This window comes from Lagopus leucura, unplaced genomic scaffold (genome assembly GCF_019238085.1).
Source record: "Lagopus leucura isolate 7727_CA_CO unplaced genomic scaffold, USGS_WTPT01 Super-Scaffold_100015, whole genome shotgun sequence".
Taxonomy (NCBI): Eukaryota; Metazoa; Chordata; class Aves; order Galliformes; family Phasianidae; genus Lagopus; species Lagopus leucura.
In genome coordinates, this window is record NW_024962269.1 from 14,120,043 (window position 1) to 14,146,547 (window position 26,505).

The window sequence follows — 26,505 nt, forward strand, 5'->3', positions numbered from 1 at the left end:
GAACCACCTGAGGTCTACCAAGTTCTCCCTGCTTTGGGAAGGAGACAAAAGACACCCTCCAACCCATGAAACATCAACCAGGCCATAGTGTAACTAAAACTCTCTAATACTCATACACCACTGCCATCTTTAGCTTACATACTCAACCCAAACAAAAACTGTTTCCATTTGAATGCAAGTCTTGAGAGCATTCTTGTTTACACATCTAAGCCCATCTTTCTGTTCATTTAATTAGAAGTCAAGTTTTTGAGGGCAAAGCTAGACCACAACCAAGGGACTGAACACTCAAGGGACTGGTGATTATACTGCAATATAACCATTGGTTATCATCAATTAACCTTGTGCCTCTCATCATCCTATAGAATTTCCTCTCTCCTAGAACTGGAAGGAAAAAATGACATCCAAAGGCACAAACGAGATTTGGCCCAATAACCCAAAAAACAGACTGGATTCCACACACGTTCCCGTTGTCTCCCACAGTCCTTAGAAAAATACATGCTATTTCAATTTTCTCCCTTACCACTCTACCAACTATATATTTCCAACCCAAGGACCACTGTGTTACCAAGTTGACCAGAACAAATCATTCACAGAAATAAAACACAGAAGGACTACGACCACATCACAGCTAAGAGTGGCCTTTCTGTGCCTGCCATTTCAGTTGTCACAGCCTGAAGGTACCTCTGGCATTGCTGCTTTCCACGAACTTCCTCCGATTTCCCCTTAGAGCACGCAAATAAATTTTCAGAATAAATTACATTTCTGTCCCTCATCTTGCTTGCTTTCTCCATGCCAGCACTTTACTTTGAATGTCAACAGGAACAGCAGCTTAACAAAAATGGAGCCAACAGAACGAACTGAATCCCTATAATAATATTGATTGATGCCTTCTCCACACGGCTCACCAGAGCAAGCAGCTCTGGATTTAGCCGAGCTCACATGAAAGCATCCTCATGACAAAGTCATCCCCAAATTAATCCTCTCTCACTTCGGCTGCACTGACCCAGCACATCCCTCAGGGGCTCCTCTGAAGCCACATCTGTGAGCTCCTGCTACTGAAATAGCACAACGCGAGCAGCTCAGTTGGCATGGATTGCTGTTTGTCCTCGTGGGTACACAGGGCAAAAATGGAAGACAGCACTGCAGTAACATCCAAGTGGCCGGGCTTGCATGGTAATGCTACACGCCTGACTATCAAACAACTCAGAGCAGCACCAAACCTCGGACTCCACAGCCTGTAGTTCCCAGGTCAGATAACACCTACAAGAATCTCTGCCCCTCAACAGAAGACAACAGCTAACTAACATGAAATCCACAGCAAAGTCCTTACCCATCACTGCCCTATGTGTGCCCAAACCAAGAGCTGCTGTTGGAGCATCACGGCTGACTGCTCCAAACTCTGGTGAGGCTGCTGTGGGCTGTATGGAGCAACAGCTTACTGCAATTTCAGAATAACTCCAAAAACTACACAGCAACATTTGAGTCACAATACAGTTGAGCTTGCCAGCTTGTGAAAACATTGCCCAAGCCAAACAAACTAAAAAAACCTCCGCAAGAGTAAGCAGGTAAAGCCTAAATTACGAGACAAGCTTCATCCCCGTGAGAAGACAGAATTCAAACCTCTGCATTCCTTCCTGCCCTGCAGAACTGCCTCTGACAGAAGCACAAAATAAAAAGCATCCCACTCTATACTAAATACACAATAGAGAAGGAAGCTGGTGGCACTTTATGATCGATAACTACAAGTGTAAAACTTTTTTTTCTTTTTTCTTTTTCTTTTTTTTTTTACTGTGGTAATAATGTTTAAACTCCATGCCAGTAGCTTCTGTCTTAATTCCTGCTAACACAGAAATGGAAGACTAAAATTACAAGCTGTTTATAACACTGAATTTATGTTGCACAATCTGCCACGACAATAGGGCTTAGCAGAAGCCATCTCTCCTGGGGACTGTTCTTCCCCACCTTTAAAAAAAATAATTGTGTGCACGATTTTCTTTATTTACTTTCAGACCAGCTGTCTACACATCCAAGTGAGTCAGCAGCTGACTGATGGGAGGCTATGGGATGTACTCACTTGGGATGCAGGGATAAGCGGCCAATTCTTACAGAACGAGAAGTCATCACACGGCTGGGCTCTGCAGTTCCCACTTAAGGAGACCTTACTGTGCTGCACTTACTTGGGGAAGTGGCTTCTCCTTCGTGTATTTTAGCACTTCTATTTTCCCTTTTCCAAAAACCACTCAATGAGGTCAGATCATTTTGACTTCGTTAGAAGCAAATTGCCAAAACATGACTGTGCCATAGTATATAACTGCACTCATCTTCTAATCATCATCTTCAGCAAAAGAATTTAACAAAGAGTCAGAAGTTGTACTTAGCTACACAGGAATCCACAGCAAATGACAGGTCTGACACCATTATTCATGACAATATGTAATACACGACCCTCCTATCAAATAGTAATAATCTCTCTTAATTTCTCTGATGAAACACAAGTCCTACATGCTCTGACCTTCCGCAGTACCGCTTCTGTTTAACAAACCTAATAAAAATTTCCACTACAACAGAGAAGCAAGATATTTTTTAAAAGCATCTAATTCACATGAGAAAAAGACAACGCTATCAAATTTGATTTAAGAGAGCAGGGAGCCTTCCCAGCCCTCTCTTCACATGGCAGCAACACAGCTGAAATCACACAGGTCGTGCTGGAACCTGTTTTTTCAAGGCAGTTAAAACATGACCAACTTGCACCCCCAAAAAAGGGCCTTAAAGGTATTAAGTTACATACATGCAGGCACTGTGGGGCTTTCCAGTCATGAGCTAACTAGACTGAAAAAAGAACCTTCCTCTCCAAATACATGGTAAAACATGTGGGTTGGCACCAGAGACAAAGTGACGAGTCTGGGGCTTATCAACTGCAAACTGTTGCACCAGAACCAAATTTAACAGTAATACAAACCCACATAGCTGTGGCAGTAGGAGTTCCCATGCAAACTCGCTTTTCTGGATGCTTTTGACTTTGTATTTATATACTGCCCAAGCCAGTAGATTTCCTACCCCATAAGCAGTTTTTAAACACTGTCTGTAAGCAGTGTGAACAACGTACAATTCGTAATCCTAGTTAACAACGTGATTTAGGTAGTTATTCAATCTGCCTGTACTGAGTTCTTTTGCTTGACAACTGCACTTACTGTCACAAAGATGCTAAAACAACAGCACCAGGTATCCTGGATGCTTGCAAAACTTCTTCACTGCCACCTGCAGCTGCACTCACTCCAGAAGGTACATCAAGGGCAGCCTTGGCTGAGATCTGGACGTTCAGACCATCTTCGTAGTTATGTTTACTTCAAACCTCGTATACACAACCCACTCCTAGTCACAGATACAGCTGGAGAACATGTCCTTAAGCACAGCTTTGATAGCTCCTTGCTATTATTTCTATATTCAATCTATTCATGCATAAGGTGAAGTAAGAATGAGAAGACATGTGAGCTAGAACAAAGGTGGATAGTCACAAAGGGAAGGAGATAAAACCAATCTATTGCTCTGTTCTTTCAGCTGAGTAGCTCTAACCAACCCAATTCAAAACACTGACACTCTTACACAAAACCAAGTTGACAACTTCAACAGATTTCTTGTTTTTAAGCTTACTGGCATTAGTCAGCTACTGAATGCTCATTTGTTGGCAATCATGTTTGCCATGTTCACTGTGTACTTCTACTAAACCAAAAGATGAGTAATATATTTACTCAGTACTAAACTTCTTTAACCAAAACTATAGAAGCAATGCAACAGCATAACCAGCTGCCAGTCCTATAAGGTAAAGAAAGAACCTCATCTCCATTGCATAAGATGTGCCACGACAGCAGTCCCAAGAGTTTTCCTGCCTATAGTTCCCTGCCTGTTTGAATAGCATCAAGCTATGCCAATCCAACTGCTCCTGCCAACTGCGGGCAGGGGACGATGGAGCCACGATGGTGGGTAATGAGAGCACCGCAGCCATGCTGAGCACACCTGCATGGCAAAGCACCAGCTCTGATCTGACAAAGGAAAACAACAGGAAAAAAAAAAATGTAGGTAGAAGCATTCCGAAGAGGAAGAGTTTGAAAAGCTCCTTTCCAGCTGCACTGGGGATGGCTCACTCAAGGCAGACCCACAGGAGAGCAGAGCTGACAGCCCTTGGCCTCGCCGCGCTCACAGCTCCGTCTGCTCGTTTTGGTGAAAGAAAGCCACGGTATTTGTGCAGGGCTGCTCAGTGCCACGGTAAGAAAACATACCTGAGCAGCCTGCACTTTGCTGGACCACGTGCCAGCTCCATTCGGCTTCACAAGGTAGTCCCCTTCTTTTCCCTACAGCTAACCAGCAATTCTGGGAACCAACAGATAGGTGTAAACCCGCACACCGCCCCGGCCCTGTGGAGGTCACACACAGTCACCACTGGCAGTTTTTATGGACTGCTTTGGACAAGGCAGCCCCCCAGAGGGGGTCTTCTCAGTGACAGGGATGGCAGCGTTGGGCAGCACTGCAGCCATCCCCTCCCACAGGTACAAAAGCAGACCCAACTCCATCCCATCCTCACCTCCTTCCCAGTTCTGAGTGGGGTAAAAAAAAAAAAAAAAAAAAAAAAAAGAACAGCTGCTTTTCCTTCTCCCTTTCTCTTTCCCAAGGCACCGAAAGGCCACAAAGCTCTGTGCAGCCCTGCATTAGGGCTGGTACAAAGCCAGGAGTGCTCATGCCCCAGCTGCTCCAGCTCAGCAAAACCCCCAGCAATCGGCCTCCAAGGAGGCACAGCCAGGTGCTAGGAAGTCAACACAGACCTCTACATTTAATGCATAGGAGCAGAGTGGCAGGTGAGCACCACTGAAGAGTCGCACTTTAACCTCAATTTGGATACCCAAAGAAAAGCTAAACCAAAGAGGAAACTAGAAGGCAGCACAGATGAATCAGAACGGAACTTCTCTGTGCTGAAGCAGAGTCTCTTGGCAGTCATGCTGCCAAAGGCTGAACAGTCTTACAAACAAAATCAGATTTTTACATTCCTAGCCAAAATAATCAAAAAAATCCCAAATAAGACAACCCATGCAGGAAAAGAAAAAAGCAGCTGAAGTAACACCTAGACAGGGCATGGAACAGACTCTGCATCAACAAGTTGAAAACAGAACAGATAAAAGCCAAGCATAAGAACAGGCTCAAAAGTGACCTTGGTTTTGGTGTGAACACATGCCCACCCATACTGGGGAAGTGAGACAGGAGTGAGTCCCATCAGAATATTGCATCAAAGAGCATAAAGGCAGCGAGCCAGCAGGTCAAGCAGGCTGCATTCACACTGACCAGCACAAAGGGTGATGTTTGATCTGAACGGAAAAGCCCATTGAGAAGGACAAGCGAGGAAGGTACCTACAACAAGCAAGCCTGGAGTCCCACACCTGGCCGCGTGCTCACCAAAAAACTCCATTAACAAAGTGGAAAACATCAGACTTAGTAACCCCCCTGCCAAGGAGTTGTTCCCCAAGGACAACTGATACTACCACACACACAGGTAAGTGGTTTTATCTCAACCTCCATGTGACCCACACACTTTCTCAAAGCAATTCACGTTCTTCAAACAGAGGCAAGGTGGGGAAAAACAAGTGGGAAAGATTTCATTTCTGTGCCCTTTCAGCCCATTTCCACTGACGGGTTCTGAAACCATCCAAGAGAAACAGCAGAGAACACATCTGTGCTACCTGAGCACAAAAACAGCTAAACTTTTGGTCACTAAAGCAACAAAACTTAGGGATCACAGCAAGAGGTGCTGTCTGTGCACATGCCAATTCCCAGCCGTGCTGTCAGCCCTTGCAAGTCTTTGCCCTTCCTTCACTGCATCGAAAGCAAAGCATTTTTAGAGAATTCCCCTGAAAGGCTTGAACAAACGCCATGACTTCCCAGATCCACTCTCTGCAGCACTGGAAAAGGCAGGTCATAAAATGGGGAGTGAGAGGAAGGCTGGCGAGAAAGGAAGAGGTCTGATCTTCAGACAGTACTTTGGTGAACCAGTAAATAAGCCCAGATGTTGTAGACATCTTCTGACATTTAACCAAGCTAAATGGAAAAGTGTTAACTACATCCCTTATTCTCTGGGCTATTTCCTCAGGTGATGCATTACAATCTTCTGAAGGGGCAAGGCATTCTTTTTGTCTAAAACAAACACTATGAGTGCAATGCTGAGGTGGCCTCTAACAGGACTTTCTTTAAGCCAAGGAAACACAGGGCAGTGAGTTTAAACATTCTGTAGTGCTGAAACCAGTCTGCTCCTGACATTCTCTCCCTCACTCTGCTCCAGTACAGATCAGACTTACAGGGAACATCCTGCTCACTAGGAAAAAACAGGAGCACATTGCTCTTGAGAGGATAGCAAGTACCCCTTCCTAATGCATCCTACTTTGTCAGCACAACAGTCTCATTGCCATTTCAAAGGAAAATGGCCATAATTGATTTTCCAAAACACAGCATTACAAAAATATCATGCATTTAATTGTTCTATCAAAGTGCTTTTATTATAGCAAATCACAACACGGATCCTAAAGGACAAGGTATAAGGTAACAAGGCACAGCCTTTTAAGTTTATTAATACTCTCCACAAAAAACACAGGTTTGGGAGCTGCAGCTCCCTGCTACCACAGCCCTCCTGCAGCTCCCAGGGCTCTCATTACAACCCAGACAGCTCTGCTACGTGTGCTGTTCCTTCTCAGCTCACTGTGCATGGAAGCAGCAGCCCGGCATCTCTAACAACCACCGCCCTGCCGTGCTTCATCAAACTGCAGCCACGCAGCTCAGCGCCGGGAGTTTGCAAAGTTCTGTTTGAAGGAAAGTTCTTTACATGCTCTGCAAGTAACTTATTTCTCTAGTTGTTTACTTGCAAAAACCAGACCAACTGCATCAGCTTCTCTGACTGTGAAAACCACACACCTAGCTCGTCAGAAACCCAGGAGAACTTTCTTCCCTATTTTGTTTATCTATTTGAACAGCCAGCTGCTCTCAGACAGCAAGAACAACCATTCCTTTTCCCTCCCTCTCAGTTTTCTGCAGCCCTAGGTATGGCAACGGTGGAAAAATCTCGCATGGGCTTTCCAAGAAAAAGTGTGTTTTTCCTCCTTGGTCAGTTTTAGCAGAGTGTATCCGAGCATACATCAATGGCAAGCTTCAATGGTTTCAAAGTTACCCAATGGCCACAACACGGCACGCAGATTGCTAGCTTTCCTTCCAAATGACCACTTCAGAAAAAGTCTATAAAAATGCAATTCTGTGAGGGAAGCAATAAACAGAAACGGGACAACCCTACCTCACATCTCCTGCTCCTCCAGGTAGCCAAGCTAAGTTTCCTCCTCGTGTATCACTTCAAGGCTTCTTCACAGCTTGGTCCCAAACCCAACTAAGAACAGGACAAATCCTCCCTTTGGTTTCTTCCAGAAATCCCCCTTCGGCAATTTGCTCTCATATATGCAGTGCAGGCAGTCCAGGAACTATTAAGTTACGTCAGTAACAAAAAATATTTTGTAACAGAAAATGAAAATAAATGAAAATTCTTACCTGCATGTGCTACAACAGCATGTTGTTTACTACCTCAAAGCAGCATGAATCCCAATTCCCTGCAAGAGGACAATGCTGCACAGTGACAGGGGTCAAGAATTTTTCAGAAGGTAACCACAAAAAATGACCACGATGTGCCAGATGTTCTCCATCACAGCACTGCATCCCACACTGTCACTGTGCAGTCCGACATTCATTTTGCAGTTGTGTTGCACCGTAAATGGCATCTGGGAGCAAAGGAATTTTGGGACAAAACCTGAGCTAAGCCACAAAAACACAGGTCGCTCAGATGACTTCTGCAGTATGGTGAAGGCTAATGGGAAGGTTCACCTCAAGCCCCCGTCAGCTGCTCCTGGCCAATCCCCTCATCCCCAGCCCTGCATGGGCACAGAGTCCTGTCCCACCAGGTGATGCTCAGCCCAAGCTGCTGCCCCACACCTGTTTTCACAGGGACATTTCCATGCAGCCCCCCGGGCAGCATCGAATTACTGCACAGAGCCACTTCCACATTCCACCCTCCAACTCCCCCCAGGAGCCATCGGTGGCTCTCAGCTTTCACACTTCACTAATTTTGGAATCAACAGGAAATGGAGATCAATTGTGATGGTACCAACCCTGGAATGACTCACCACTCAGCTCCCCCAGCCCACCATCCATCCCTGAGAGATGCACACAGCAGCAGACCCGGCAGGCACACAGGGTCCTTCCCAGCCTTGTGATTCTATTCTACGATCCTATTCTACAACTCTACACAATACACACAGCCTGGCTGCCCACAGCCCCGTGGTCAGGCCGCTGCAGAAAGCACCACACCGTGCTGTCTCCCCCCACCATCTCCTAAATGCAGCAGCTATTGGGTTTTCTAAGTTTCACCAGGAAAAAATAAGCAGAAAAGTTACATAAAACTCATCCTGCTCCATTCCATACCTGCCTCAATCTGCATTACCTCCACCCCCACGAGGGACAACCACCCTCCTGCTCTTCCCCTTCAGAGAATACTTCCAAATCACGGCGTTTCGTTCTGCTTACACAGCCACCGAGCCAGAAAAAAAAAAAACAACCACCATTTGCATGAAATTAAAAGTCAATAAGAGCTGATTATTTCATTTACCAAAATAGAAAACCGTTTCATATGAACCACTTAAACGCATTCTTCTAAAAATAAACTTCACTACAAATCGAACGTGAAATTATAACAGCATATATTAGGGTAAATGCCTACCGTAATTTGAATAAAATAAAAATAGTAAGCATATAATTTACACAGAAAAAGCTGCGCTCCCTCCCAGACACGACAGCTCCTTGTGCCCCTGCCTCATCCCATCCAGCCCCATGGATGCCATCCGTTCATCACTGAAGTGAGCAGTCCCAACATCGCAGGGACGTCAGTGCGGCGCAGCACTGACTGATGGGCAGTGAGCTCTTGGCTTCCCAGGGACAACAAGAAATTATTTTTTCTGTTGATGATTTTTTTTTTTTTTTAAATCACGCCTGTCCACCTCGATGAGTTTTTAATTAAAGCTCAAAACTTATCTTCCACATTTTAATTGCAATTCCGTTTTCCGTCCAATTAGAAAAGGAATGCAAATGAGAAGCAATCCACCAGAAAATTCATAATCTCCTATTCTGCCTCTTAAAAACGTGAAAGCTGAGGATCTGAACAAACATCTTTGTCGCTTATTTACACAGATGTATCAAAGTGACAAATGCTCTTTATTGGCAGGAAGAAAACAAAGAGATGCACTGCCCATAAGGGCCATGTTAATAAATCAAGGTGTGCAACAGCTGGCAGTCAAAAAATCCAACTAGAGAATACAGGCTGAGAGCTCCTTGCTCAAGACAGGAAAACCAACGTGCAGCACTGCCATGCTGAGCCCCACATTCCAAGCCTCTCACCCCTCATACAACACAATGCACCGCAAAGTTAAACGTGAAGTCACTGATATCAGCCACGCAAGCATCACAAACATCTCTGACAACACCAGCTCAGGCAGTGCAGCAGGTGATTTTCATCCTCACATCATCACTCGAATCTTATGAAAATTACTTGAGATGCTGCTGCCAGGTTAACGCACTCAGGCTCCGATCCCACTGACGTTTGCCCAGCAGTGCTGTGCCCACTGCCAGCTGCCCGGCACCATGGGCACAGCGGTGACACAAAGCTGCCCTGCTCAGATGCACAGCGACAGACTGAAGCAGGGCAAGGCCCAGGAGGTGCAGCCCCGGCAACTCACAGAACGCCTATCTCCAGCCCTGCCATGTTTTAACTTTGTGGGTTATTTTTAAATATTAGAGAGATGAAAGAATCAAGAGCAGAGATTGCATCTGTTGCCATCACAATTTAACCACAGCCCGTGTATTTATACAGTGGAATCTCCAAAATAACACTGCATCTGCTGAGATGACCGTGTTTTTTCCATGGGCGCTGGGCTGCGTTACAGGAGAGTCGCTCCAAAGCAACAGCTTTTGAAGTGCTGATTGCGATCCACCCCAAATTCCTTTTGTAATCTTCTCCGAATGCACTGAATTGTGAAGCTGTTGTTTCTCAGACCCGTTGGAGAGCAACAAAACCCAACACAGCTTTACAGCAGGCACTGCAGCCTTACAGTGAACGCAGTGTGTTTGCTTAAACGGTGAGCTACCAAGAGATGCACAGAACAGAAACCGTGTGAGAACAGACGTCCATCTCACACGTGATCCTGCTCAAGTCCAGGACCACTGCCTGAACACACACTGCACCGAGGGGCAGCACTTCTCTCCTCCTCATTCCTGCTGCTAACAGCTGAGCCAACCTGAAGGCACTCCCAGCTCACCACTGGTGAATTTTCTGCCACTTCTTGGAATCACAGCCCATCAGAGCACAGAGAAGCTCAAATTTACAAAGGGGTCTCCCGACCTAATTCATGTATTAAATACACAGAACGTAGCTTTTGTTAAGGTGTAATATCAATGAGAGACTCTGAGCTCAGAACCAGCCTACTCCAATCAGACAGAAATCCCAGTATTTTATTAATGCACACCAGAACCGAAACAAAAAGCAAAACCTTCTGTCACTCCCAGGCTTCAGAGCGACAGGTCCAACCAAGCCAAGTCTCAAGCTCAGAACAGCAGCAGTGCTTTCCTTACAGCCCATCCCTGCCTCTGTGCAGTGGCACTGGCACACACACCCCGCACCGTGGCTGCAGCCACTGGCAGAGCTTCAAAGGAGCATCAACACAACCTGCACAAACAACACCTCTGTATCCCAGGTAGGTGAGGAGCAGGCCCCGCACACCTGTGGACTTTGGGCATCCTCCTCCAAGCCCTGGTTTGCAATGTATTTTCCCTTAGCGTCCAAAGAAGCACAAGCACATGCATGAACAGCAACCGATGTGCATCCCACAGCTCAGCTGGGTAGGAATTCTGCCTGCACTTTCCAATAAGTGCCACACATGCATCCCCAGACACCACTCCTGAGATACAGTGCAGGCAAAGCCACCTGGGGCAGCCTGGCAATAACAGCCCATAACTCCGTATGTATTTTGGGGAGCACACCAAATCCCCAGTGCTGCACATGAAGTTTGAATACAGCAGTAATAATCAAAATGCACATCACAACCCACACACGTAAACTACCAACAACAGTTCCTGCAGTGGCAAGAAACAGAGGGGATGGGCAGCACAAGAAAGCTATTTTCAACACGATCCTAACTCTAATGCTACAGCCCAAGCATTCCCCTGTGACCAGCAAATAACGAGGAAACCACTCCAGTGAGATCCAGGAATAAAGCCCTACTGCAGCCCAAGCCAATTCCCTGAGAAGTTGAACAGGAGCAGCTGTCACCAGGCACCAGTCCAAACACCGTACCTGGGTAAGGCTGGAGATGCCCATTAGTCCCTGTCAGACTGTCCCCTTCCAGAAAAGCCTGACTTTTTTGATGGCCACTCCATCACACAGAAAGCAGCAAGCTGTTCCAGTAGATTACAGCAGTAAAATTTAAACACCAACCTGCTTGTCCACGGAATAGGCACACCAGCAACACATTCGTTTGTTTGGAGAAGACATTTTCACATCCAAGATATCTGAGACCCTCTTCCCCCATCAAAAACCTTGCCAAACACAGCAGTGCAGCTCTCGCCAAGCTTCCCTGTGTGTCCATACCTGGAAGCCTTCTCAGGTTGACTGCCATGCTCCAAAGCAAACCCACCACAGCATCGCACTGAGCACAGGGCGAGCCTCCTGCTGCACCACCAACCACCAAGAACTGCAATAACACAATGCCAGCCCACCTTATCTCAGCACATCAGCCCCCCAGAACTGCGGTACTTACAGAGCCTTCATCCCTTCAACACTCCCTACGTTTCGGAAGAAACACCTGTCATAAAGCACACATGAGCACTTGGCACTCCCTGCCCCTTCACCTCACAGAGCTGTTGCCCTAACACTACCCAAGGCGATGATGTACTCCTTACTTCAGGATCCCACCCAGCTGTTCCAGCAGTTGCACACATAAGAGACTTCAGAAAGCATATTATCCCAGCTCTAATTTATGCATGCTCCCTCTCCCCAGCAAGACATTTATTTTCAACCTGTCAGGTACGCTTGTAGCATCATGGATGATTTGAAAAATAATCTGCACAAACCACTCTTATGAAGCCAGCATCAGGTGCAGTACCCACCATCCAGGCAGCCTGCACTCCAACAGCACACAAGGATTGAGCATTGCTCCAACGTGGATTCACTTCACAAATTCTGAACTTGAAAAAAACTGGTCTTTACTTCTTCCAATCCAACCCTCTGCTATAGGAACACGACTGCCTAAGCAACCAATTAAATGAGGAATGTGCTAATTAGTGATCCGTTCCTACTGAATGAAATAAAGCTTCTGGAAACACTCACTAAAAATACATGACACCTGATCAGCCACATCAAAAAAAAAACAACAACCCAACTTCAAAACAACACTGCGTCAAGGTTCCCTCCAACAAGAGCTGCAGGGCTGCTGCTGTTTGTCCATCACGCTCACACACACTGCTCTGGCCATGGGGGAAAGGGCAGCAGCAGGCAGTGCAGGAGGAGCCCACCTGAAAGGAGAAAGTGCTTCCATCAGAGCTCAGCTCACACGCCAAGTCAACAGCTCTATCTTTACAGCGTAATGGCCCCAATAACAGCCTGCAGATAACGCCCTCCTGACCGGTCACACACGCTGTGCTGGCAGCACAGTCAGCTCCTCACACCACTGGACTCAGCCAGCCAGCAGAAGCTCAGCACACCCCTCTTTTATGTACCTCTGCAGCAAAGCACATAAACGTACAATTCACCAATTTCCTGCTTAAAAATTCCAAATTTCCTTTTGTCTTCAGCAATCATTGTAACGTGAATCGTTCCTCCAAATTATTATTAAAATGATTTTGTGCAGCTTTAAGAGCCAACAGTTGTTCTTCCAAAGCATGTTTCAGTGCATGCAGAGAACACCCCTCCAACTTCACTGGGGTCAGATCTCATCTCACTGGCGAAGTCCAAGCACTCAGTTACCACGAAGACCTCCGTGGCATCACTGGAACACACACAGGCTTCTTTCTGCTCCTGCCCACTAAGCAAGGAGCAAAGCATCAGGACTTGCACAAGCCTGGGTACATCCACATCAGTACAGAAAGTGGTATTGCATTAAAGCTTACAGGTCAGCTGCAAATTGAACTGTAAATTACAGTAGTAACACTGCATCTCACGTTTGCTTTTCAACAAATTTTAAACAATTTCATTTTAAAAATCAGCAGCAACACCCCCATACACTGACAATGAAGAAATAATTGCTGTCTTGAAAGAAATCCTGAAGGAATTGCTCATATTTGGCACTTGTAGAGGTTGGAGAGGAAAGCTTTCCCTGATAAACGCCAGTTAAACCTTCACCAGCCACTGCCATGCCAACACCAGCTCTGCAGGAATGCATATCCTTCATTAATGAATAAGCCAAACTGTTTGCAAGTTCCTGCAGCAAAACAAGCCCTGCGTAAAGCACAGCGCCCGCTTCGGGCTTTGGGGAACCGGTGCTGCTGAGTGTGAGCACAGGGAGGTGTGAGCATGGTGTGCAGCTCATCGCTCGGCTGTCCTCAAACGTGGTCTCAGACAGTTCTGGACACAACAAAGACAAATATAGTACTACAGAAACCAGCCCAGATTGTACCTGTCATGACTTGGCTACAAGGAAAAACCAGGCTGGCCAACAACCACAGCGTGTCTCCGGCGACTGCTGTTTGCTGAGTCCTGCTTTAGTGCAATACGAACATTCTGAAGCCATTCTTTTTGAAGCAGCTTTCATAAATCATAAAAACTAATCCAACTATCCTACACAAAGAAGCTGTCTATACAATTTACAGTGATAGAAAAATTACACACGTCAAATATACCCAAATACTAAAACAGTATTTCTGCCTTTCAAACACATCATTGCGCTCCCAAAGTCTCTCCGAACACAGCACTCTCATAAGCAGCAGATTCCACTTCCATCTAAGCCCAAAAACCTTAAAGTCATGCATTTGTCAGAAGGAACTGAAATAAACTGAAAGTACCAATCTGCAGCAACTGGAATTATGAGATTACAGAGCCTTGTGCCTCAGTCTTCTGACATTTACTATCGTATGGCAGTCATTGAGAATAAACTGCAGCTGATCCATTCCATGTGCACAAACATGCATGCACACAGCAGAGCTGCTGGTCCCTACCACCACACGTCTTCAACGAGACAGCTTTATGCCAGAGCTCAAGTAAGAACTGATGCAAGTCCATAACGTGAAGATTAAAGAACACTTGATGAAAGCTATCATTGCTTCCCAGTTATCACCTTTCAAAACGAGGACAAGCCATTCATTTCACTGTAGTCAATTTTAAAAAAAAAGTAATAATTTAATGCAGCACACTTTGCGAGTTATGAGCTCTACGGCCACCACAGCAGGTGGTGAGGTAGGCGAGCTGTGTGCTGTGCAGAACCACAGAGCCAGCAGCAGATGAGAAGCAAACTTCCCCTGTACACACACATCACCTCCCTCAGAGGGTGGTGAGGCACTGAACAGGTTGCCCAAGGAGGCTGTGGATGCCCCATCCCTGGAGGCATTCAAGGCCAGGCTGGATGTGGCTCTGGGCAGCCTGGGCTGCTGGCTGGTGATCCAGCACACAGCAGGGGGTTGAAGCAGGATGATCATCGCGGTATTTTTCAACCCAGGCCATTCTACGATTCCCTCCAGACCCGAGTGCTCTCCCTACCACAGCCAACACACTCTGCCTTTTGCTATACTGAGCCGTCCTGCTGCCCGCAGCCCCTCACTGCTCCCACCACCAAGAACGAAGCACAGCTTCTCTCCCTTCAAACACAGAGGATTATTTCTCTCCAACACCAGCTCAGCCTTGAAACTTCTCAGTCACCTTCCTTCCACACCCGTTCCTCTGCTTTCTCACATTCCCAATGCATTTTGCCCAATATCGGCCAAGTCATTTCCTAACCCCTCTGGTTTCTGACTCACACAGGCCTTTGCTCCAGTCCAGAGCACACAACCTGAGCCCAGCGCTCCCTCCTACAGCCGTGGTGACCGCTGCAGCCCAGCAGCTTTCCACCCCCACTGCTCCACCCCCGGCTCCTCCACCGCCAGCATTCCCTGCCTGCAGTCTCAGCTCCAGGAGCCTCCCAGCTCCATCCAACAACATCCACTGACCACGAGGTGCACACGGAGGCGCTGATGTGAAGCCAGGTGTGTGTAACGCCAACACTGGAAGGGCAGGAAGGTTCTAGTAGGCAGCTTGGGATAGAGATTAAGCATACAGCATGAGCTGCCGCTTATTAGTGCCAGAAACACAAAGCAGACTGGTTAGATGAACAAGAGCTAATAGGAAGGTGAGCAGATCCACCAGGGTACCTCAGTCTGAACTATGATTAATAACTAGAACCATCTACTCTAAACACTCACCCCATTCCCACCCAGACACCCCTTCATGAGCACCGACCACACGAGAGAAAAGCACAAACCCCTCCATGCTCAAGGCACAAAAGGAAGAAAACACTCAGGCTAAGCTGTGTCTGAAACCCATCCCTGGATGGAAGAGCTCCCAGCAATGCAGCCCTACACACCAAAGGCACTGACACAGCACGAGCTTCATCCTCACCAAGGGCCTTGTTATTTTTACACTGTTCTAACCAAGTCTCAGCAAACTCGTACCATCCTGTAGCATCCTCTCCCACCAGATGTGCACCACTGAGGCTACCTGCATTTTTCAGAGTTTTCTGTCACCTAACCACAAACAGATTTTACGTAATTCAGCATTAAAAAGATGGGCTTCCCTCTCCTGTTGCAACTCCTTTGTATTCCTATTTAGGAATGCTGTGCTTGTTTGACCGAAAATGGAAGTGCCTTTTAGCTATGACACAGTATATATGAAAAACAAATAAAAATTATGATTAATCTTCCTTCCACTATTGCAGGGAGAGAAGAATATGAAGAGATGCAAAACATCTGCTCTGGAGATCATTCTTCCCCCTAACAGCAAAATTCTTTGGGCAATAAGTGGTGAAAACAAAAGCCATTAAAGTGCAAACTACAAAGGCGATCGATCAGAGGCAGCGCCCGGCCAGGACGAGTTCCTCAGCATATCTCCCCACACGTAAACACCGAGATCAGGAGGAGATATTTCATTAGGGAGTTTCTTAATTGGGTCGTTTCAGTTAAATGGCAACGGCAAGCACTTGGGAGCACTGGAAGCCAATATCCCAAGCCTTCGTGCCTGATTTTATTACAGGATCTGGGCGAACGCTTTGATTTGAGGCAGCACATCAGGAGAAGCTCCGATCGCACACCTCAGGGCGCAGCGCATCTCCTCGTCCCCGCTTTCCCCACGCGGGCTGATCCTGCTTAAGCCCTGAAGAAGGCCGCGGGGGTTTTGTTTTCAAGCCTGCGGATTAACGTTGCCTCTCGGAACGGCTCTGGGCAGCAGGGCTGCAGCTCCCAGCCCGGCCGCCCGCACCGGCCCAGCTCGGGCCTCATTTGCATGGGGTTAACTGGCACTCGCCGCCTAACGAAACGCGGCATTACTCAACACGCGTTACACACACGGTCTACACGCATCTTGCTCAAACATCGGGTTGTTTTAGCCTCGTCGTCAGCGCATCCGAGGAACTTCCTCTTCAACCTGAAACCCCCACTACCGCAGGAGCTCCGCAGCTCCCCGATGCTCGCCCTTCCATCCCCACGACAGCGCGCGGCTTTCCCAAGGCGAGGCACGCAAGGACCGCGCTGAACAACACACGCAGCGGATTAAGCCGAAGCACCAAAACACAGGAAACGAGCACGGCTCCGCGGGCGGAGAGAAGAAACGAAGCAGCCCATAAAACGGTCGGGCTTCCCGCACGGCTCCTCGGGTAAACGAGGGGCGGCCAACCTGACGCACGAGAGGCTCTCAGTGCGGGCACCCGAACGCGGCTCGGGCTGCTGTGACTGCCGGCGGGCGTGCCCCACGTTTACACACATGGAGGAAGCAGCTCGCTACCAAAAAAAAAAAAAAAAAATCGCTCGTTACTACGCGGCCCTTCCGGCCATCAGATGTCTCCACACAAGCGCTGCGCACCGAGCCAAGCGCTCACGAAGGAAACGAAGCCCACCGCCTTCATTCCGAGTCCCTTCCCCGGCGCCGCGCCGGGCAGCAAAGCAGCGCGCTGCCTGCACGATCGCTCCGCTCCCCGCGGCAGGTCAATGCGCGCAGCGCTCGCAAACATCGACCTCCTTCCCGGCCCGGCAGCGCCTGCCACGCGGCCCCACGCCCCGCCAGGTGCGGGACACAAAGGCGGGCGGCAGCCGGTGGCCGAGGAGCGCCGCGCGGGGCAGGGGAGACCCGCACGGCCGCACGTCTCCACAGCAGCAGCCGCCGCGGAGCCGCCCCCCGCACGTCGCCGTCGCCTCGTGGTCCCTCACGGTGTCCTCACGCACCTCGAAGTCCCCCGACGCGACGCCGTCACCTCGCGGCCCCGCTCCCGCAATACTCACTTTCCCCATTTGTCGGCCACAGGCAGAGCGCGGCGAAGACGAGCAGCAACCCCCAGAAGACGGCGAGGGACCCTCCTCCGGCGCCAGACTTCATTCCTCTTTTTTTAGTTGGAAAAAATCCACTTTTCCGGGAAAAAAAAAAAAAAAAAAAAAACCGAAAAAAAAAAAAAACAAAAAAAAAAAACAACCGAGTCCCGAACGGATCGCTGTCCTCTTCTGCCCTACAGATAATAACGACGGAGGGCCGAGAAGCGAACGCCCCACGCCGCCTCACGGAGCGACGAACCGCAGCGGGAGCTCCGATCTCCCGGAGGCGGCGGTGCAGCAACGGCGGCAGCGCGGCTCGCAGCCCCGCGCCGGAGCGGCCGCGTCCCCTCAGCGCCGCTGCCCGGAGCCCGCGGGCCGTGAGCGGGGCCGGCGCTCGGCATCCTCAGCCTCCATTTTCCAGCACCGCACACACACAGAACTGGGAGGGCTGCGGGGGAGGCGGGGGGGCGGCCCAGACAATCTGATTACAAAACAACAACAGCGGCGCGCCCGGCCCTGCGCGCGGGGACGGGGCTGCCCCGCCGGGTCCCCCTCCGCCCTCCGAGAGGCGCGGCCGCACCGCACCGCCGTGGGGATGGGGCTCGGCTCGGCTCGGCTCCCCCCGCTCCGCCGCCTCTTCTCGGCGCCTCTGCCGCCGCCTTCTCTCAAAATAAAAATTAATAATAATAATAAAAAATATGAAAATCTAGATTAAAAAATGAAGGGGACGCGGGGCAGCTCAGCACCCCGCCGGCTCCCCCCGCGGTCCGGCCCCGCGCATCCCTCCGAGCCGCCGAGCCATGGCGGGGGCGGGGGGGCCGGACGGCAGCGCGGAGCCTCCCGGAGCCGCTCTGTAAATCCTTCGCCTCCTCTCGCTCTTTTTTTTTCCCCCTCCTCTCGGGGTGCGCGCGGCGCCGGGCGGGGGGAGGGGAGCGCCGGGAGGGGCGCGGGGGGCGCGGGGCGCTGAAGGTCACAGCCCCGCAGCGCGAGGAGGTCCGCGTTCCTCGGAGGGGGGTGAGGGGGTGCTCCGCTCCTCGCGCTTAACGCTCCGCTCGCAGCCGCGATCCCCTCCGGTCTCCTCCCGCTCCGCTCCGCGCCGGTAAACAACCGCCCGACGCTCCGCTCCGCCGCGCCCGACGCTCCGCTTCTCCCTCTGCGGCCGCGCGGGGACGGGGCTCGCGCCCGCCCTGCTGCTGCCTGCTGCCTCCGCGCGCGCGCGCGCGCACGCGCCCTCGCTGCTCGCCGAGCGCGCGCCCGCAGCACGCCCCCCCCAGCCTTCTCCCTCCTTCCCGCTCCCCTCGCCCAGGCGGCGGCGGCGGGGCGCGAGCGGGCGCGAGGCAAAAGGCGGAGCGCGGCGCGCGGAGCGGAGCGGCGCCGGGAGGGGAGGGGCGGGGCGGGGCGGGGCGGGGCGGGGTGGGAGGGCGCCAGGTCGGCTGGCTGGGGAAATGAATGAATGAAATGGATGGAATGGAATAAATAAAATAAAATACCAGGAAACGAAACAAAGGAAGTGGAATAAATAATGAAATAAAATGAAATAAAATGAAATAAAAATGAAATAAAAATAAAATAAAATAAAATAAAATAAAATAAAATAAAATAAAATAAAATAAAATAAAATAAAATATAAAATGGAAGATCTTGAGTTAGGAGGAAAGAGAAGCTCCCAGTTTCCATTTTCACACCACAGCCGCTTATCGGCTGCTTTCAGTCCCTCCAGGCACATGGTGCAGTGCAGGGCAGCATGCGTCCCGTTCCCCATTGCCCTCCGTGTGTTTGCACCCAGCACTGCCTGCACCCCACTGCACCCCGCAGTGCTGCCAGGCGGGCGGATGGACGCACCCAAGCAGATAGGACTGGGGGTTTCATTAAGGAAGGGTCAAAACTGACGAGATTAATGCAAGTGCTCCTGCAGTTTCTCCGTCTGCTTTTACACCTTCCCTGAGGACTGCATCCAGGCCTGGGCCCCCGGCATGAGGCAGACATGGAGCTATTGGAGCGGGCGCAGAAGGGGCCGTGAAGATGCTTGGAGGCTGGAATGCCTTCCCTATGGGGATGAGCTGAGAGCACGGGGAGAGAAGGGCTCTGGGGAGATCTCACTGCGGCCTTCCAGCACATAGAGGGGTTTATAAACAGGAGGGAGATCGACTCTGTATGCAGTCTGATAGTGATATGACATGGGTGAATTTTGCTGTTGCTGCGTCCAGCTGTGCCCAGTGCTGGCACTGGACGTGGGCAGAACAAGTGTCCTTTCTGTGCACGTTGTGGCATCGATGCACACACATCATAATGCGTAACTTACAGATTAATGTGCTGTTGTGTTAAGGCAGAGCTGAAGTGGGAACGGAGTGTCCATCATTCATCACTCTGCTGTCATAAAGAAGTTCTATTACTGTCGAAGAGCCGTTCTTTCATTGCTCTGACAAATAGGGCAAGCCATGGACAAGCACTCCGTACTAGATGCTGCACAGAGAACAGAAAGTTGTGCTTACAGTCTCTCAAAAACACCATCCTATAGGTATTGGAAAAGAGCTTCTTTCTGGAACCTGACAAACTGTTTTAAAAGGAAAAAAAAAAAAAAAAAAAAAAAAAGGCAAACAAAGTGATGGTGTCTGCTCAGGGTTGGATGGGTGGCGCTGGCGGTGCTCTGCAGCCACCAGGTGCAGTGCCAATGTGATGGTAATTCCTCAGTAGAAATGGTGTGGCTGGATGCTGCTAGGACACTTGCACCTGTCCCACTGCAGCTGCATGGTGCCTTCTGCAGCACAGTGCCTTCTGCTGCAACCTGAGCAAAATACAGATCACTTAGTAGTACTGTGCAGTGGTGCATCACAATGAAGTCTATTTCCTTGTTGACACTGCACGCACCTGTTTTATCTTCAGACCTGCTCAAAGGAGATTGGTATGAATCATGAGGAGTGTTTGGTTACTGGGGATCCACACCTGGCATCCTATCACAGCTGAACACCAACTGTACAGATTGAAGATTGAAGTACAGATTGAACAATTGCCCTTTGGACAGAGAGGTGATTAAAACGCTTGATTGGAATTGCATCCAAAGGGAGTAAATCTGACTGGATGCAAACATCCCCAGCTCAGAAAGGAAATGTTTCGGCTGTCGGGTTACGTGAGGTGCTCAATGCGCAAACCCCCTGTAGGTCCAATATCTGTGAGTCCATCTATGTACATCAAGAGTGTGTTAGGAGCACGCTTCCCACTGCAGTCATTGCCACTTGCAGTCTCTGCTGGGATGACATCCCTCTGTGTGCTTTGCCAGCTGCTGTCCTTCTCTGAGCACTGGGCACCCCTTCCCACCTCCAGCACTGCACATTCTGGGGCCATCACTGGCCTCTTGCTGTCCTATGAACTATTTTGAAATAACGTAAGTTTGGCTTGATGCATTGTGCATCTAGACTTGTGCAAAATCTTCCCCTGCTTTCTTTTTGCTCATGAAGCCTACGCTATAATTTCCAGCAGCAAATTGCCCTTCTCCCGGCTCGTCCTGCCCGCATCCTGCTGCTTCCACACTCATTCCCCTCTTCTTGTGCTTCCTTTTCCCACTTCTGGTTTACAGTCCTTGAGACAGGCAGATGGACAGAAAGGAGCGCCGACTGCACACACATTTCACCCTCTGGGGCGCGGTGCAGAACGCCACCAGCATACCTGTGTCCTGTTAAAACTCCGCTTAAGTGGAAAGTTCAGGAAGTGCGGTGGTGGGGATGAAACGGTGCGGTTAAATCAGCCGCTGACCCCGGTCTCTCAAAACATGTATCTGCCCAAGGCAAATATCCTCAGCCATATTTTAACTTTAACAGCAGCCTCGCCGCTGCCTTCTGGGGCCACCACTGGGGAGAAAGAGGCCTCGCTATTTTCCCTGCCCCGGTGCTCACTCTCGGCATAGGCCTGGCTAGACTTTATTTTGGCTTCCGCACCGCTCCCAGGGCAGGCTGACCTCCCTGCCAGATGCCGGTTTGTCACAACCTGTAACACCCAAGCATTTTGCTACTGCTGCCCTTCACCTCCTGCTTGGAGCACGCACCACCTTCCTTTTCCACCTCTCCATTTGGCCAACCTTTTCCAGGCTCTGTTTCAGGTTGAACATCTCCTTGTTCTCCGCCCAGCATGCACCTGCACCTGGACACATGCATTGATGCATTGCTCCTTTTCCTCACCAAACATCCATTTACAAACCACGTGAGTCTGACAAGAAACCCTTCCATGCTATGCAAAATGCACATTGCCTATTTATTTCCTTATTTGCCACTTTTTGTGCTGCTGTGAATTGCATCAAGCACCAGCAATCTCCACTGGCTCCCATTTGCAAGAAAACGTGGGTTCCCATTTACACAGGGACAGGGATGGGGACAGGGACAGGGACAGTATGGCTGCAGTGCCCAAGGTGTCTATAGAGTCCCTCCCTCACCATTTGCTACTCCAGATCTGCAGCACAGGACAGGATATGGGTAGATCACACAGCAGAGGTTTCTAATTCTCCTGGCCCTGATACGACTGCAAAAAAGTGGCCCAAAATTGGTCCCTTCTGGAGCAAATAAAAAGTGAAGGGAAGAAAGGAGATTGTTTATCGCTTCTTTCCCACATACCCGTCCTTCAACAAGGAGGTATGCCGTTACGTGGACAATTTAGGAGCAGCCCTGCAGGCATAACTCTAAAATTCATGTTTTAATAACAACAACAATAATAAGCACACAACAGCATTTATAACCCTAGTTACAGGCCTGGGATATCATATCCATAGCAACTGCAGCGAGTGCTGGATGCCATATATTTAGAGTTCCCATGCACCTGCCTAAAATAGCCACCAATAAATTATGCTGATGTTTGTGCCTTTCTGACAGCATTCTAACAGGCTGCCGGTGTGCTGCGAAAGCACTTTGTGAGGGGAATCTCGCTTTGGTACCAAGTGCCTCACAGTGGCCTCCTCTTCTGTGTTTCCTGCTGCACCAAGTCAGTCCCATTATCAGCAGGAGGGGAACAGGATCAGACTTCCACTGTAGGTCTTGCACGTCCCACCTGGTGCCCTGTTCATTCACTGGAGGGTGGATTCTGCAGCCTCTGTGATGGGAAGGAAGGAAATTGGGTGCAAGTTGCCCCAGGGAGTTTAAGCTCATCCCTTCTGCCTGCAGGAGAATTGCGAGGACCACGGGTGCTGCTGGCCTTCAGTTGGTTTTAACCTCAGTTGTTTCTTTGAACTTGATTTCAGAAGGAACTTTTTTCTCTGTGTACTTGTGTTTGAACCCAGAAGGGACGGGAGCTTTCGTTCTAGTTCGACAGAAAGTAGAAAGGAACCCAAAACAGTCAATAATGTGGGCTGTAATCCTTCACTGGTACCAAATGTTTGATAGAGTCCTATGCAGAATAAAAAGACCTAAATATTACATGTGAACAATGCATACGATGTATATTTTTAAGTTTTAATTTCTTCACGTTTCCATTCATTTGATAGCATGCAAGCATCAATACACTCCTTCAAGTCCAGTGAAATCCAAACTCTCTTCCACTTGCAAGAAGAAAGAAAAACATTTTTGTTCTCTTGTGTCTTTTCTTTAAAAAGCTTATGGAAAAAACACAGCCTTACAGTGAATAAACTGGATCCTCAGCACTAAGAGAACATCCAGAAGTTGCTGAAGAAAAAGAAAATCCTGACGTCCTGTTGCAACAGGAATTTGGTTTTCTGGTAAAAGACAGGGCTGTGCATACTGGTTTTGTTGCTGTTGTTTTTCCTGTGGTGATTAAACTATCGTTAGATTTAGGGTAAAATAATATTCATCCCTGAAAGGCTGAATGTACATTTAATAATACTAAAAGTGCTTTAAAGCAGTTGGAACATATTTCCAGATGGTTTGGGAATGTGTAAATATTAGCACATTCTGAGGGCAGGTTTTAAAAGGCCCTTCAAACTTGGTAGGCTGTGACATCAGCTTTCCCCTAACGCCCTCTGCGCGTTGTAGCTGCGTGAGCACGGCATGCGGCGCAATGGATGCCCTGCAGAGGTTCAATGGCAGCAGAAGGAACATGGCTCTGAAGATGAAGGAGACAGAGAGAAGGACGTTAATCGCCGGGGGCTTGGGAAAGATATTTCCAAGCAGTCGCTTCCAGGCTGTGCCAAAAACGAGAGACTTCAGCTTTCCTTTCGGAGCCGCCTCTCCCCGGCGCCGTGCTGCCCTGTCCCTTTGTCCCGCTCCTGCCCTCGTTCTTCACACCACGTATCAGTGCCCAGAGCGGGCGCGCTGCCCACTGCAAGGCAGGGATGTCCTTCCCTTCCCAGCACGTGGTTTGGAGACCTGCAGTCCTCACTGAGCCGTGGGTACGCCGGGCTGCTGCGGCGTGTGGCCCTGAGATGGACTCGCATCGCAAATACCAACATCAAACATCATCACAGAGCAGAGTGCAGCACGTGGGTCTAGTGCTGTTTTTTATTATTGTCGAGAAATTAAAATGAATTAGATGTTTCTTTTCTTTCTTTTTTTAATGTAAGAGCTCCAAGATTACGTCTTTTATTGCACTCTTAGTTTTCTCTTTTTGTGCCTACAAACAACCTGCAAAGAATACATGTGCTGTGTGATCAGAATGGCTCTGGAGCAGAAATTACTCAAGAGAAGGGCTTTGAATCGCAGTTGTTTAAATCCCAGTTAACAGCAGCTCACAGCCCCAACAGAGACAAACTGTCTCCTTCACATAATGCTTTTGTTAACTCCTCTGTATTCAATGCCACGTGGATACTTTCAAGCTACTGCCTTTTTCTGGACGGACTCCCTAAGCCCTGTCTGTGCTCCCATTCCCCTGCAGACCTCCACAGCCAAATTTCAGCCCAAACTGGGAAGAAGGAGCACAGCAGCTGCTGAGACCAGCCACCAAATAGCCAGGAGATGTGCAGGATGCCTCCCCCCGCCACCTCAGACCGCTGTTCCTACAGGGTAACCAGCGTCCTGAGTAATTCAAACATTTGTTCCATTACCGTGGACAAACCAATCAAAGCGTTTTCCTTAATAACTCCCTCCATTTTCTTCTCTCAGAGTGTTTCTGAACCAAAAGCGTTATTCGTGCCAATGAACTGGGAGAACACTGAGATTTTGTCCCTCAGCATCGTGTGAGCTTCTGCATTTGTGCTGCGAGAGAGTTGTCATTTGCCTGGAAGTTCCCATAGTGAATTTATTGGTCCTCTGATGTTCCTGGCGCCAGGGCTGCATTCCCATAAAACAAGCCAGAAGAAACTTTGGAAACAAAACCTTTATAGTATCCACAGATTGGGCCATATTCAACTCCAAAGTCAGCAGGTGCAACTCCCATTGATTTCAGTGGGAATTCTGTCTGCTTACGCTGGAGCTGAACTTGGTCCATGGTATCTGGGCATCTTTCCCAAAAACTCTCTTCACTGAATACTGGGAGTGACAAAGCTTAACACGCTTCTCTGCTGTCCCTCAGAAAGGAATCTGTCTGTCTTTTCAAGAGGCTGCAGGGAAAAAATACCTGCTAGGCTTACAGAGCTGCCTTTGCCATTACACCCCAGTGTGAGTGTCTGATCCATTCTCATGGGCTCACACTTTCCCTTGTTTAAAGACTGGCTGTCCAAAATCACCCTCTTTTTTTTTTTTTTCTTTTTTTTTTAAGGCATTAGGGAAAGGATTCATTTAGTTTCCTTTTCTTTTCTTTATATATATATATTTTTTTTCTCCTGGCATAATTATTTGTTCTGCAATGATTTTTAAACAACATTGAAAAAAACCTATAATGTAAATAATGTAAGAAAGAACCTCTTGAAAAGGGAAGTGATTTTGTCTGCAGAACTGCTCTTTCTGCTAAGTCATCTTGCATAGAAAAAAAAGCACAGTTGCATTAGACAGCGTTCTTCTAAATTCCTTCAGAGGTGAAGGAAAGCTCTTGGATGCATTTTTGAGACCCTCATTCTTTAGGATGTGTCAGTGAAGCTCAGTATGTGCTTAAGTGTGTTCTTAAATAGGACACTTTTGAATGAGGTCTTACGTAAGTGTATCTTCATACAAGAGAACTGCATTTTGTAGTATTTGTTACAGTAATGGTGGATGAATTCAAATCCTGTTGTAATCTCCAGGCAGTGTGGGCTAAGGCATGGGATTCCAGTTACCAGAATGCGGTGAGACCAGATTCTGAGGGAATGTCCATCACTGTAAGCCAGGATCTTATCAGGGAAGGCTGTTCTCACAGGAGTTTGGCATAGATTCATTTATGTAAATTTGAGAGAAACTGCTGAGTGAGGTACAAGGGTGCCTGGCTACCTCCCCCACCTTCCAGATCCTGGCAGAAATAACTGAGACAGGGCTGCGTCATTACCTGCTCGAGTTGAGTTGTCAAAGTGAGCAGATCATTCAGCCACGCTGTACTAGCTTCCAGACCCGCCTTTGAAAATCCTCTCCCAGGCTTCTAGCTGCTGTGAGCCTGCCTGTGTGTGTTTCTGAATGCTGTTTCCTCTTTCTTGCACCCAAACCTGCAGGGTTTTCCTGGGGAGGTGGCACGTATCGCTCCATCCCAGAGATCCATCCTGGGCAGGAAGCCAGCTGCCAGGAAGAATATGGGACATCCAAGCTATTGCCTGTTTTCCCTTCCTTTCAGGAGGTGGCTTTCCCTTTGCTCTACTCACAGCAGCAGCTCTTACTCACAGATCAGCCAACACAGTGCCATAACTACGGCATCTTTTAAATAGCTCTTAATCCAGGTGATTGTCTTCTGTAGGTGGACACCTCGAAGCAGGTTGCTGGTGCAATATTAGCTTTGCAACATCAAGGATCAACAAGAAGGCAGAAGTACATCAGCTGTCAGAAAGGTGCCGTCGCTTCTGAACAACTTGCGTTGTCACCTTTTGTGCTGGGCCCCACAGGTTGTTGAATTCAGCACCCAACTGCAAAGCCC

The 26,505-nt window shown here is 48.8% G+C and overlaps 1 protein-coding gene across 1 annotated transcript in view; it reads right to left on the minus strand.

Moving 5' to 3' along the window:
- Positions 1-17,885, minus strand: part of IGF1R (insulin like growth factor 1 receptor) — a 143,350-nt gene extending 125,465 nt beyond the window's left edge. Inside the window, exon 1 of the mRNA XM_042875802.1 lies at positions 17,575-17,885. Coding sequence (XP_042731736.1) covers positions 17,575-17,668 — 94 coding nt within the window. The 5' untranslated portion in view covers positions 17,669-17,885. The remainder of the gene's footprint in view (positions 1-17,574) is intronic.
- Between the last annotated feature and the right edge of the window lie 8,620 nt (positions 17,886-26,505).